The following is a 13991-nucleotide window of genomic DNA, read 5'->3' on the forward strand; positions in this document are numbered from 1 at the left end:
TGTAACATTCTCAAAATGACAAAATTATTATCGAGATCAGTGGTTGCTAAGAGTTAAGGGTGGAGAGGGAAGGCTGTGACTATACAGGAGTAATGGGAGGGTGATCTTTGTGGTGATGGAATAGTTCTGTGTCTTATTGAGGTGGTAGTTATAGCAATTTACACGTGACAAAATGGTATAGAACAATAGGCACACGTTGTACCAATGTCAGATCTCTGGGTTTGATATTTTACTGTAATTACTTAAGATGTAACTGTTTAGGGAAACTGGGTTAAAGGCACATGAACCTCTGTGCTACGTTTGCAACTTCCTGTGAACCTTTAGTTATTTCAAAATAAAAAGATTTTTTTTAATAAAAGCTACTTTTTGAGTACCTATTATCTGCCAAAAATTTTACTTGAACTTTTATATCTCTCTAACTACACCCTGAAAATTGTAGGTGTTCTCTCCATTTAACAGATGAAACTCAAGAAGCTTCCATTTATTTTTTTCTGAAGTCAGATGCATCTCTTAGGATCAAGAAAATATGGTAAATTGTCAGAGGTTAAGTGACTGGTGAGGAACTGCAGCAGGATTTAAACCTGTCTGCCTCAGTCCAAAGCCCACATCCTTTGTAACCTCCTCTTCTAAAGTACTTGTGTCTTGGAATTAAGTAAAAGTGGGGCTTGATGTCAAGGTGAGGGAAGTGTTCATTTATTTATTTATAATGTATTTGTTTTATTCATTTAATAATTGAGCATCATGTGCTAGATATATAATAAATGATACAGAAATGAGAGGTATGTTGATACAGAAATTAGAGACATGATCCCGTTAAAGTCACTTAGAACTTAGTGGAAGGGACAGGGAAACAAATGATTATAACACATCTTATAAAATACTAAGATAAAAATACATAAGAAGCTGTATGGGAGCCCAGAGAGGAAAAGCATGTAACCTCTCCTGGGGCAGTGGAAGGTTAGGAAACATTTTTAGCATGTTCTTGTTGCTCAGAGACGTGGCACTGTTGAAGCCATGAACAAAGACAAAAAGATAGATAAATTGAAGTTTGTTTATCCCTATAGTTAAAAAAAAAATGCTAGTAATGAAAATAGGTAATAAGAGTGCGGGAAAGTAAAGAAACTTAGTGGAAGCATGGGTAAGAAGAGCAAACAGGAAATCATTGCACGGTTTCTGTACTAGTTGCTAGAGGTGAGCTGCAGATTTCTTTAAAATTACTAGAGGCAAAAGCAACAAGGAAATTGTAGTTAAGTAATTCAAAGTCCAAAGAATAAAAACAAACCAGGTATACAAAAGAAGCACATGTTTTCCTGAAATTGAGACCTGAGCGAAGTTTTCCCTGAGGATTCTTATAGAGAGGGTTCTGTGATATAGTATATAACATTTTCAATAAATTCCCTAACAGAGGTTTTAAAATGAGTTTAGCAAGATTGTTTCTTACAGCATGTCTAGAGCTTAGGTGTATATTGGAGATGGTGGAGAGGGCTTGGACAGGGCAGTAGGCCTGGGACCACAAATGGTATTTGTTCATCTTATTCTCAGTGTAATGAAGCACCATAAGGCTACAGGAATTACTTCAAATTTGCATTTTCAAAGAATTTTTAGCTGTAGTTGGGAGAATGCCAAAAAAGAAGAGAGTAAGAGGTATTGCTGAAATTCAGCCTGGTTGTGATAAAAGGCTCAACTAAAGAAATAAGTGCATTTACAGTTTGCCTTTTTGCTTTTTAAAAAATTCTTCAGGTTTTTTTTGTCTCCTGGTTTTGACAATTTAAACTCTTTTCCTGTAAATCTCACAAGTTAGTGTGCCTTACAAAATACCAAAGTGAGAGTTGGATTAAAATAATGGCTTTTATTGTGCTTCTTGAGTATAATAACTGTCATCGTGGTATAGTTAGTTATATATAATTCATGACCTTTTGTCATTGTGGTATAGTTAGTTATATATAATTCATGACCTTTAGGATATTTCCTTATACAGTGACAAATAATAAAGTTTATATTTTTAAAGAAAACTTTGTTGATTTTGATGGTTTGGAAAGAGCTCTCTCTAGTTACTTGAAAAGGACAAGGTTACAGCAAAAATAATGTTAGAACTAAGAATAATGTTACATAAGGGGTTTAGCAATTTTAGATGCTCTTTAAAGACCAAGACTGTTTTTTCCTTCTGTCTTTTCATGTCTTGCACACACAGTGCCTTGAATATAGTAGGTGCTCGATAAATATTTGTTAAATATACAGTGAGAGACAGATCCTGTGGAAAAGGACTTTGTGCCACCCCTTTATCTCAGATATTTCTCTTATGGCACTTAACATACTGTATATGTATTTTCACAAGTAAACAATACATTCTCTGAGGCAGATAGCTAACCTATCTTTGTATCTTTTGAATTTAACATAGTTCTTGACATATTATCATTATTCAATGGGTCTAACATATTTTTTTTCCTTTAAAGGCATTTGGATACCTTCGTGATAGAAAAGGACCTTTTCTTCATCCATTGATGGTTTGATTAGTGGGCTGGGAAAGAAAGCTGTGGTCCTTCACATTAGTCAGCAAATACTTGATTGATTTGGTATTTAGCTTAGTCAAGTAAGTTACCGATATGTTCAAAAGGACTTCTCTAAAGAGTTAACATATTTTGATGACAGTAGTTAGAAACTTAATTCTAAAGAATGCCTAATTGATGATATTAATTATTAAAATTAAATAATTTCAAGACTGGTTTCTTTTCTGCAGATATAAATATTTGGCAATTTTTCTAATAGTTTTGTTAAATATCAACACTAAGTGGGGTTTTTTTGTTATTAAGCTGTAAATTGTTTTGAGAATTATAGCTATAAACCTTTAAATTTTCACTTAGTATATTTTTTTTCAGATAGGTAATACAGTCACATGGTACAAAATTCAGAAAGTAAAAAAAGATATATAGTTAAGTCTCCTTGCCAGGGAAGCAAGCCTCCCTTCCTGAATCCAGTCACCTAGTTTTTCTCCTCAGAGGGAAGCTAAGGAAATAATTTAATGTGATTATTTTCTTTCTACTTATAACAGATTGAAGATCTCAAACAGACAAATCATGGCTTGGAAGAATATGTTAGGAAACTCTTGGATAGTAAGGAGGTGGTAAGCAGTCAAGTAGAGGATTTAACCAGCCACAATGAGCATCTTTGTCAAGAATTGATTAAAATTGACCAACTAGCAGAGCAACTAGAAAAAGAGAAAAAGTTTGTGGTGGATACTGCCGACAAGGAACTTGAAGAAGCAAAGGTATTAGATTTATCACTGATCAGGTTTTTTTTTTTTAATTGAGGTAAAACTGACAAATAACATTATATTAGTTTCAGGTGTACAACATAATGATTCAATATTTGTATGTATTGTGAAATGATCACCACAACAAGTCTAGGTAACATCCAACTACTGATCAGGATTTTAATTCTACTTTAAACATCATGTAGTTATTAATGCAGTGGAAAAAGTGGCATTCTCATTTACATCATTTGAAAGGTTTTTAGATTTGACATTGTAATTAAATGTCTATTCTAAGGATTAAATTGTTTTGTGTCTCACATTTTATTTCTTTTAAAAATTTTTACTCAAAAATTTTCCTAAGTAATATGTAGTCATAGTGAAAACTCAAAGCAATGGGAATGTTCTGTATATAGAACATTTCTCTTTCTCCCTAATCCTTTTTTCTGCTGCAGAGGTATCTACCAACGAGTATATATATATATATATATATATATATATATACACATATATATTTCCATTCTTCTTTTCTGTTTTCACACATACACAATTTATTTCACACTTTAAAAAAAAGGTGTTATCCCCCACCAAAGTGGTACATTTGTTACATTTTATGATAAAGAATTGACATTGGGGCTTCCCTGGTGGCGCAGTCGTTGAGAATCTGCCTGCTAGTGCAGGGGACACGGGTTTGAGCCCTGGTCTGGGAAGATCCCACATGCCGCGAAGCAGCTAGGCCTGTGAGCCACAACTACTGAGCCTGCGCATCTGGAGCCTGTGCTCCGCAACAAGAGAGGCCACGATAGTGAGAGGCCCGCGCACCGCGATGAAGAGTGGCCCCCGCTTGCCGCAACTAGAGAAAGCCCTAGCACAGAAATGAAGACCCAACATAGCAATCAATCAATCAATCAATCAATAAAAAAAATCTTTAAAAAAATAAAAAAAAGAATTGACATATTGGGACTTCTCCAGTGGCACAGTGGTTAAGAATCTGCCTGCCAATGCAGGGGACATGGGTTCAAGCCCTGGTCTGGGAAGATCCCACATGTCATGGAGCAACTAAGCCCGTGCGCTACAGCTACTGGGCCTGCACTCTGGAGCCTGAAAGCCACAACTGCTGAGCCCATGTGCCACAACTACTGAAGCCTGTGTGCCTAGAGTCCGTGCTCCACAACAAGAGAAGCCACCGCAATGAGAAGCCCGCACACCGCAACGAAGAGTAGCCCCCGCTCGCCGCAACTAGAGAAAGCCCGTGCATAGCAACGAAGACCCAACACAGCCAAAAATAAATAAATAGATAAATAAATTTATTAAAAAAAATAAAGAATTGACATATCATGATCACCCAGAGTCCATAGTTTACGTTAGGGTTCACTCTTGGTGTTGTACCTGCTATGGATTTGAACAAATGTAAAATGACATGTATCTACCATTATAGTATCAAACAGAGTAATTTCACTGCCCTAAAAACCCTCTATCTCCACCTAGTTTTGATCTTTGTTTAGGAAGGCCTTCTCAAACCAAGAACTACAAGAATATTTTCTACAGTTTTCTTTTAAGACTTCTTAATATGTATATTTAAAGTTTTAATCCTTCTGGAATTTCTTTCTGTTCTAGTATGAGGTATGGTTGAATAGTCCTTTCTTCAGTCACTGATATAAATGCCATTTTAACAGCTACTGAATTCTTATATGTGCATGGATATGTTTCTGGACGATTTGGTTTCACTGATTCATTTGCCATCTTCTATGCCACTACCATATTATTTTAATAACTATAGCTTTATGATATTTTGATAAACATTTTATTTCTTGATTAAATTTTAGTACCCTACCATGACCTTTAGAAACTAGGAATTTAAACAGTACTATAAAATGAAGACAGTTTGATTTCTCATTGTTGTCTAATGGCTTACAGGCAAGACACATGGTATATCTGAAAGCCAGAAAACAACCTGTTGAATTTTTAAGTGATAACATGTGCTTATTCATCTTGATTTTATTAATCACCAAATTAGTAAATTGTGTCTATAAGACGGTAGTTTCCCAAAGCTAATTGTTGTTACATGTTATTTCATACACATCCTTTTAGTATACTCTTGGTAGCATATAACAAAGCATATGGTACTCTTGGTAGCATATGATAAAGCACTTAATTAAATAAATGATCAAGCTGTAAACATAAGTGTTATTGAAGGCATTATTTGTTACAGTAATTTGAAATCTAAGAGCCTAGTTAATGAACACTAGGATGGTATTTGTTTACATGCAGTAGCCTCACTTATTTAGAGTGTGTAAAGGATAAGTCTGTATTAGTGAAAATACTGAATAATGGAATATTTAAATACATGAAGTTTATTACTTTAATAGAAGGGCACAATCTTCTTGAACGATGTTGCCTGGAGGAGGTCCTTAGGAGAACTATTTGAGAGAGTAGATAAGAATGATTTGTTTTTAACTTGCAAATTATTTATCTTGTAATAGTTGCTACCAAAGTATTTGAAGGATATTTAAAAGTAACTTAACTATTTTAAACATTCTCAACAAACTCTTTTGTTTGTATTGTTTCTTTTTTAATAATAGTTATCGTTCATTCACAGTTTAATGGTAAATTGAGTTCAGCCTTAATTATAAAAATTGTCAAAAAACACTGGATTGATGTTTTATTACGTCTTTCTTGTTTTCTTCTTCAAATTTAAAATTAATGGCACTCCTTCCCAGACTGTGGGAAGCCTAGTTGGCCAAATTCCCATAAAGAGAATGCCTGGTTTAGAAGTCATCAATTTTACAGGGTTGTTAGGGTCTGTGTTCTAGAGAGAGAGTGAGTACTCTTTGAGGGTGAATCCTCTGCTATCAAAAGGAAGAATTTCAGGAATGCAGAACATCTAAAATAAAAGAGCTAGGATTTACCTAAAACTGAAAATATTAAATTCATAGATGGAAATTCTGCCTAGCTCAGAAAAGAGTGTTTCTAGGAAATAGATATCCATATATGTATGATGTGGAATGTTTGGTGTATTCGAGAATTGGAAAGCTATTTGTAGAAGAGGTGGACTGTAGTCTTAGGGTAGAGATAACATTGCTGATGCAGGGAAAACATTGGAAAGTTAATAAAGAGAGGGCAAAATGGAAATAGGTCCTTTGTGTTGGTAAAATGCCCTGAAATGAAAACACCAACCTCAGTAAGGGAATGTTCCAGGTAGAATGGGGATTAGAAAGATGCATGAAAGGTGCTGGGAATGTGAATACCAGTTGTTGAATGTGAATATCAGCGTGTTGTTATCATCATGAAGTCATTGGATGTACGGTTTGGGCATCCAGTCACTGGGGAGAGATTCCTTGTCTGATTTGTGAGATGAGACTTGAAACAAGAGAATTTCTAATTTGAGAGCTGAGAATGTTTGGGTCCCTGTACTATTTGAGATGATTCTTTAGATATGTGGGGGTAGAGTCTGAGGCTAAAACTACTGTTTGTCTAGAATTGAGATAGTATTAAATTTATTTACTCAGAAGAGTTTACTTTTAGTCATGTTTTTAAAGTCCACTGAGTAACTTCTTCCATCATTCATTCCATGAAAATGTTTTGAGTATTTACTATGGTATTATCTATCACTATGTAACAAGTTACCCCTAAATCTTAATGACTTCAGACAACAAACACTTATATCTCACAGTTTTAAGTGCAGCTTAGCTAAGTAGTTCTAGTTCATGGTTTCTCAGGAAATTGTAATCAAGGTGATGGCCAGGCTGCAGTCATGGCTTGATTGGTAATGGAGGATTTGCTTTTAAGAGGACTTATTCAGATGACTCTTGGCTTTTGACAGGAAGCTTAGTTCCTTGACATGTGAACCTCTCCCTAGGTTGTTTGATATATTCTTTTTTTTTTAAATATAAGTTTATTTATTTATTTATTTATTTACTTTTGTTTGCGTTGGGTCTTCATTGCTGCACGTGGGCTTTCTCTAGTTGCGGTGAGCAGGGGCTACTCTTCATTGCGGTGCATGGGCTTCTCATTGAGGTGGTTTCTCTTGTGGAGCACAGGCTCTAGGCACGTGGGCTTCAGTAGTTGTGGCACGTGGGCTCAGTAGTTGTGGTTCTCAGGCTCTAGAGTGCAGGCTCAGTAGTTGTAGCTCGTGGGCTCTAGAGTGCAGGCTCAGTAGTTGTAGTGCACGGGCTTCAGTAGTTGTGGCACGTGGGCTCAGTAGTTGTGGCTCGCAGGCTGTAGAGCGCAGGCTCAGTAGTTGTGGCGCACGGGCTTAGTTGCTTAGTTTGAGCCAGACCAGGGCTCAAACCTGTGTCCCCTGCATTGGCAGGCAGATTCTTAACCACTGCGCCACCAGGGAAGTCCCTTGATATATTCTTTATGGCAGCTGGCTTCCCATTGGAGCCAATGATCCAAAAGAGACAACAAGGAAGAATTTCCAGTGCCTGTTATGATCCAGTCTCAAGAGTTACATACTGTCACTTCCACCACATCCTGTTCTTTAGAAGTGAGTCACTAAGTATAGACCACACTTAAGGGGGAGAGAAATTAAGCTCCATCTTTTGAAGGAAAGAGTATCAGAATTTTGGGACATATTTTAAAGCTCCCACAACCGTAAGCCTTCTTTGATCTTTTCTTCTTGAGTTGTGATCATTCATGACTTAATGCAGTGTTTCCCAGATTACTGAACACAAGTTTGTGAAATATGAAGAAACAGAATTGTAATTTTACCATTACTAGTTTCTTCATACAGTTTATATTTTTAATTAACATGGGACCATTATTGGACTGGATCTCTGGTAGCTCTTGTCAATACTGTTACTTTGTATGTGATTCGGTCAAAAATGCTTCAGAACCTACCATGAGGAAGACAAGGCGTAAAACCTGTATCGGTTTCTGACCTATGCCCCCAACCACGCATGCTTATTCCCTCTCTCTCTCCCTGATTCATTTTTCTCTAGCACTTTCCTACTACTTTCCTCCTCCTTCCCTCTGCTGAAGCCACACTGACCTCCTTACTATTCCTTGGAATTTAGCATACAATCTTGTTGCCTTTTGCTATAGCTGAATGTTCTGCCTGGAATATTCTTCTCCCGAATTTTTACATGGTTGACTCCCTCACTGAGGACTTCTCTGATCACCCCCTTTAAAATTCCAGCCTATTCCTTCATAAACACTCCCAATATTCTTAAGGATATTGCTCTTTTTTTCTAATGTAGTATGTAATTTATTCGTTAGGTTTATTTTTTGTTGTCTATCCAGCTGGAATGTAAGGTGTCCAAAGGCAAGGATCTTTGTCTATTTTATTCCCTTTTTAAAAATCTTAAGTATAGAACAGATGTGAGTGCTCATTATATATTTTTGAATGACACAATGACTGTCTGATATATACTTTACCTATTATCTTTTATTTTTCTCTTTTCAACGAGAATGTAAGCTCCATGAGGGTAGAGGTTTCTGTCTGTTTTATTCACTGCTATAGCCAGCATATAACACAATGTCAGACACATAGTAGACCCTCGTTAAACAATTGTCAAATAAATGAAAACACTGGGCTGGCATCTTTTCATTTGGGCCAGTTATAAGTTTGTTTTTCTGAGTGGAATAAGCATTAATTTTTTTATCATTATAAAAGTAATACATATTTTTTTAAATAGAGTATAATGAAGAAAATAATATATACTGTAATCACACCTTGCTATACCTAGACATAATCTATCTTGCTCAATTTACTTATTGGTTATGTTCCATCTGTATCTAGGATATGTGTGTATAAATTTATTTTTTACAAGAATGTGTCGTACTAGATAAAATTTTCGGCAGTGTGAGTTTTTATACTTAATATATATGGACATCTTTGCACATAATTCAGTATAGATCCTTTTTTTTTTTAGTGTCTACATAGTAGTACACATTAAAGCATTGAAAAATTATCAAACTTATCCAAAACTATATATAACCTTATCCAAACTGTATGTAAGTTATATTCCATACCATAACACCCCTTAGTATTTCATAAACTAAAATATAACTGCCAGAGAAATCTTAGAACTTTGGTCTAAAGAACAAATGAGAAGCAATAATTGCAGAAAATTCAAATTTAAAATATAACAGGAGACATTTTTGATTAGAATAACAAGGGGGTGGTTTACGAATTGAGAAATAAATCCATTAAACTAATATGCCAACATTTAACAAAGAGATTTACAGCTTTACATAAAAACATAGTCACTCTCCTCCAGGAACGTACAATCTATACACAGACTAGATATATGATTGCAGGTGGCTATACTGTAAGACTTTTAAGACAATGTTATAAAACTGATACAAAAAGTATTTTGTGGGTTGGATTGAACTAAACTATTAAAAGAATTCAGAGGAAAGAGCAATCATTTCTGACTATGGTGACTTGGGAAAACTTATTCTCGTCATTCTTTTGACTCTCCCCTGTTATCATCTTCAGAATTATAATTAGTATTAATAGTTTGTTCCAGTTTATGGGGAGTAATTTGACAAAATAAAATCAATTAGTATTTTATACAAAACATTAGGCAATTTAAAGGAACTGCTTCATTTCATTCTAGGTTCTTTTACCATCAAAAGCAGGTAAACATAAGAGTGGATTATCTTTTCTTTCATAAAGTATTCACTGTCTGCATGTTTTTATTTTTAAGTGGCTTCTGTTTTTGATGCTCTCTTTCCAGTGAAATCAGTTTAAATATTTTACACCTAAATAACAATTTTTTCTGGCTTGTTTTTCAGATTGAACTCATTTGCCAGCAAAATAATATAATAGTATTGGAAGATACAATAAAAAGGCTCAGATCTGTAAGTACATTTTTCATAAATACATATTAAAGAATCATTTTTATTCTGTTAGTAGGACAGCAAAAATTGTACATATGTTTTGGCTCTCATGCATTTTGTGAACAATAAAAAATGTTTGTTTTCTAAAATCAGTACTCTCTGCCTGATGCTTAGGGGTACTCCCATCCGTAAGAGCGATGCTATTCTTGCTCTATTTCATCATTACTCCTTTCTTTCCTAGAGCTGGAGAGAACTTTTGGTTGGTTTTATTAATGCTCTTAGCTGTTACTTGATTAAAATGACGGCTGTGAGTAATTTAATTCTCAAAATGTAAGATGTATTTGTGTACACATATATTCCTCTTAATAATAAATATTTTTAAGTCAAATGTTACTTAGTTCTGAGTAATATGTTCTCTTTAACAATGTGAAATGAAAATTGCTCTGATTAGACATTTTAGTGTTATCGTTTAAAATATTTGAAACATCCTCTCTAAAATATCTGTACTTTTTCCCCAATAAAGTATTGGTAAAATAAGTGTTGTAAAACAAATGTTTCTAAATATATTAAAGTGAATGGAAATGCACTTGAAAGTATATACAAGTATAGAATATCCAGCATTCATTTAATTTATTCATTCATTGAACGATTATTGAACAAAACTTGAACGCTATGAACAGATGCTTTAATAGTAGCATACAGGTTTCTCTAAGCAAATTAATTCCATTTCTAGGATTTGTTACTAGATCTGATACAAGAAACAATTCTGGCCTCTCTGAAATTTCTTTACTATTTTTTCTTCAAAGTTATTGAGTAAATGTAGGGACATTTTCAGTGAAATAAAAATACATTACATTCAGAAATGCTGGAAAAGAAAGGTATCTAACTGCTTTTGAAAAAGTGTTGATGAATTATTATTTTTTGAATTATTTTCAAAATACCAAATTTATTATTTTAAGGATCCTGTTTGCTTTCAACTTTCATTTAGAAAATGATGCTATAGTTTAGCTTGAAATAATGGCCTAATTTTTTCCTCCTTGGCAAGATAATTTTAGAGACTGAAAAAGCACAAAATAAATCTCCTTCCAGACTTGATTCCTTTGTCAAAACTTTAGAAGCAGACAGAGAATACTACAAGAGAGAAGCTCAAAATTTGAGAAAGATGATCAGAAGTAGATCTAAAAGCCCAAGACGCCCTTCTCCATCTTCCCGGGTAGGTTTTGGAAACTTGTAAATATTTTGGAGTTTGTTGCTCAGTGACTTTTATTCTTTGATTTATCTAATCTGGAAATAATTCCTTTTAATTTGGCATGAATTGGTGTACCAAGGAGGATGAGAGACAGAGCTCTCTTTGATAGCACAGTGGACCGTTGAAATTGGCCTTTATCCCCAGCATTAGTAGTGGTTGGGGGTAATCATACAAATGTGGAGCAATTTGGGATGAAGTTGTTTAAAAGAGAGGCAATTTTTAAACTTTTTTCATCATTTCATTATATTGTCATATTTGCTTAACTAGAGATCGTGTGCTCCCATCAGTAGCACCATTCTATCAGTAACACATGTCAAAGAATAATTTCAGATTTCTTTTTAAAAACATTTTATTGAAGTATAGTTGATTTACAATGTTCTGTTTAATTTCTGCTGTATAGCAAAGTGACTCAGTTATACATATGTATATTCTTTTTCATATTCTTTTCCATTTGGTTTATCACAGGATATTGAATATAGTTCCCTGTGCTCTACAGAAGGACCTTGTTGTTTATTCAGATTTCTTATGTAATAATTGTAGGGTACAAACTGTGATGTAGAGCTTTTGAAGACAACAAGAGACCGTGAAGAACTCAAATGCATGCTGGAAAAATATGAGCGTCATTTGGCAGAAATTCAGGGTAATGTCAAGGTTCTCACATCAGAGAGAGACAAGACCTTTCTTCTGTATGAGCAGGTAAACATTTATAAGTGAACAAAATACGTACATACTAACATTCAATTCTAGAGATAGGTAATTCTTTAAGTTCTATGAGAATGCGTAAATCTGTCAATCAAATTAATCTAACATTTGGGAATTGCCTTTGTTCTTATGATATTCTTAATGAAATGTGATGAATTTGTGTATGTGTGTACACACACACACACACACACACACACACACACACACACACGTTATCCCCATATCCGAAAAAGCTCATATACATGCATAGAAATAGTCTGATTTTTGGAATAAGAAATGGGGAAAGTGTTAAATGATAGGGTGTGGTGAGTTCAAGGTAAAAAATTTGGACTTGGGGGTGAAAAAATACAAACACATCACTTTGATGTACTGTCAATCACTTTAGGAATTACCGTATAATTTAATTTAGAGAGTAAAATCAGTTTGTAGTTTATCTCTATTTTTAGCTTAAGATTATATAACCCTTATTAATCAAATGGCTTCTTGACTCAACAAATAATAAACCCCATATATCACCAATATAATCTAGTTTTAAAATATCAAATTTTATTAAGAATTACAGCTACTAAGTGCAGGGTTCTGGGCTTGCTACTCTAAAAGATAGAAAAAATAAGCCAGACACTGTTTTCTATGTTTGCAATCTAATTGGGGAGATAAAATATATTGTCTTGTATTTACTTTTTGTTACTTTAGCGTAAGTAGTCTAGAAGATATTGTAAGAAATAAAAGAGGTGAGTACTTTTAGTTATGGTTATCAAGATCTTTGCTAGACGATGTGGAGTTTGAGTCCTGAAGGATGAATGGGGTTTCTTTTATCTTGAAAGGGGTAAGAAAGGACATTCCAGACTAAAGGAATGGTATGAAGCAAAGGATAAAGGTGGGAAAGTCAGTACATAAATGGATCAGTTTATGACTAGAATAAAAGTATATGTCAGTGGAGTAAGGGCTTGAGAGGTAGACTAGACTAGAGCAGGAGTCTGAAAACATTTTCTGTAAAGGCCCAGATAAGAAGTAGCTTGGGCTTTGCAGGCCATGTGACTTCTGACACTGCTATTCAACTCTATTGTTGTAGTGTGAAAGCAGCTATAGATAATATACAAATGAATGAGTTTGGCTGTGTTCCAGTATAATTTATTTATGAACACTGAAATTTGAGTTTCATATTCTTTTTACCTGTTGTGAAATATTCATCTTGTTTTGATTTTTTTTAACCATTTAAAAATATAAAAAACATTTTCAGCTTACAGAGTTACAAAAATAGGAGGCAGGCTGGATTTGGCCTGTGAACTATATATAGTTTGCCAATTTCTAGACTACATGGTAGAAGCTGTTCAGTGGGCCCTATAAGAGGTTTATACTTTGCTTTCTTATAAGCAATGGACATTCTGTTTGTTTGTTTTTTTTAAAGTGGAAGAAATATGATGAAAGCTACATTTTTACAATTTTAATCTGGTAACAATTCTTTATTATCTCTATGTAATCTTTCTATGTTATCATCTTATATAACAATTTCTCCTTCAGGAGAATTGGAGGAGGGGGAAACCATAGACTCTTTTTTTTTAATTAATTAATTAATTTGTTTATATTTTTGGCTGCATTGGGTCTTTGTTGCTGAGCATGGGCTTTCTCTAGTTGCGGTGAGCAGGAGCTACTCTTCATTGCAGTGTGCGGGCTTCTCATTGCTGTGGCTTCTCTTGTTGCTGAGCACAGGCTCTAGGCACACGGGCTTCAGTACTTGTGGCATGCAGGCTCAGTAGTTGTGGTCCACGGGCTTAGTTGCTCTGCGGCATGTGGGATCTTCCCGGACCAGGGCTCAAACCCGTGTCGCCTGCATTGGCAGGCGGATTCTTAACCACTGCACCACCAGGGAAGTCCCCATGGACTCTTTAGAAGGCTGTTAACAGTAGTGCATGCATGAAGCATTAAGGGACTAATCTAGGGTGCTATCAGTGGAAATAAAGATAGGGACAGATGCAAAAGACACTGAAAAGGAAGACTTAACAA

The 13991-nt window shown here is 34.8% G+C and overlaps 1 protein-coding gene across 19 annotated transcripts in view; it reads left to right on the forward strand.

Annotated features, from left to right (window-relative positions):
* Window positions 1–13991, forward strand: part of TSGA10 (testis specific 10) — a 115774-nt gene that overhangs the window by 22135 nt on the left and 79648 nt on the right. For 13 of the 19 annotated variants that reach the window (XM_082427287.1, XM_082427288.1, XM_082427295.1 and 10 more), the window contains 4 exons: window positions 3050–3265; window positions 9992–10057; window positions 11082–11249; window positions 11826–11981. In XM_082427287.1, the coding sequence (XP_082283413.1) occupies window positions 11199–11249; window positions 11826–11981 (207 nt within the window). In that variant the 5' untranslated portion in view covers window positions 3050–3265; window positions 9992–10057; window positions 11082–11198. Of the gene's footprint in view, window positions 1–3049; window positions 3266–9991; window positions 10058–11081; window positions 11250–11825; window positions 11982–13991 lie in introns of those variants that run through there. The other 6 variants (XM_082427292.1, XM_082427289.1, XM_082427291.1 and 3 more) reach the window with 5 other exon arrangements.

The sequence above is a fragment of the Balaenoptera physalus genome, assembly GCF_965194825.1.
Source record: "Balaenoptera physalus genome assembly, chromosome: 15".
In the NCBI taxonomy this organism is placed as follows: domain Eukaryota; kingdom Metazoa; phylum Chordata; class Mammalia; order Artiodactyla; family Balaenopteridae; genus Balaenoptera; species Balaenoptera physalus.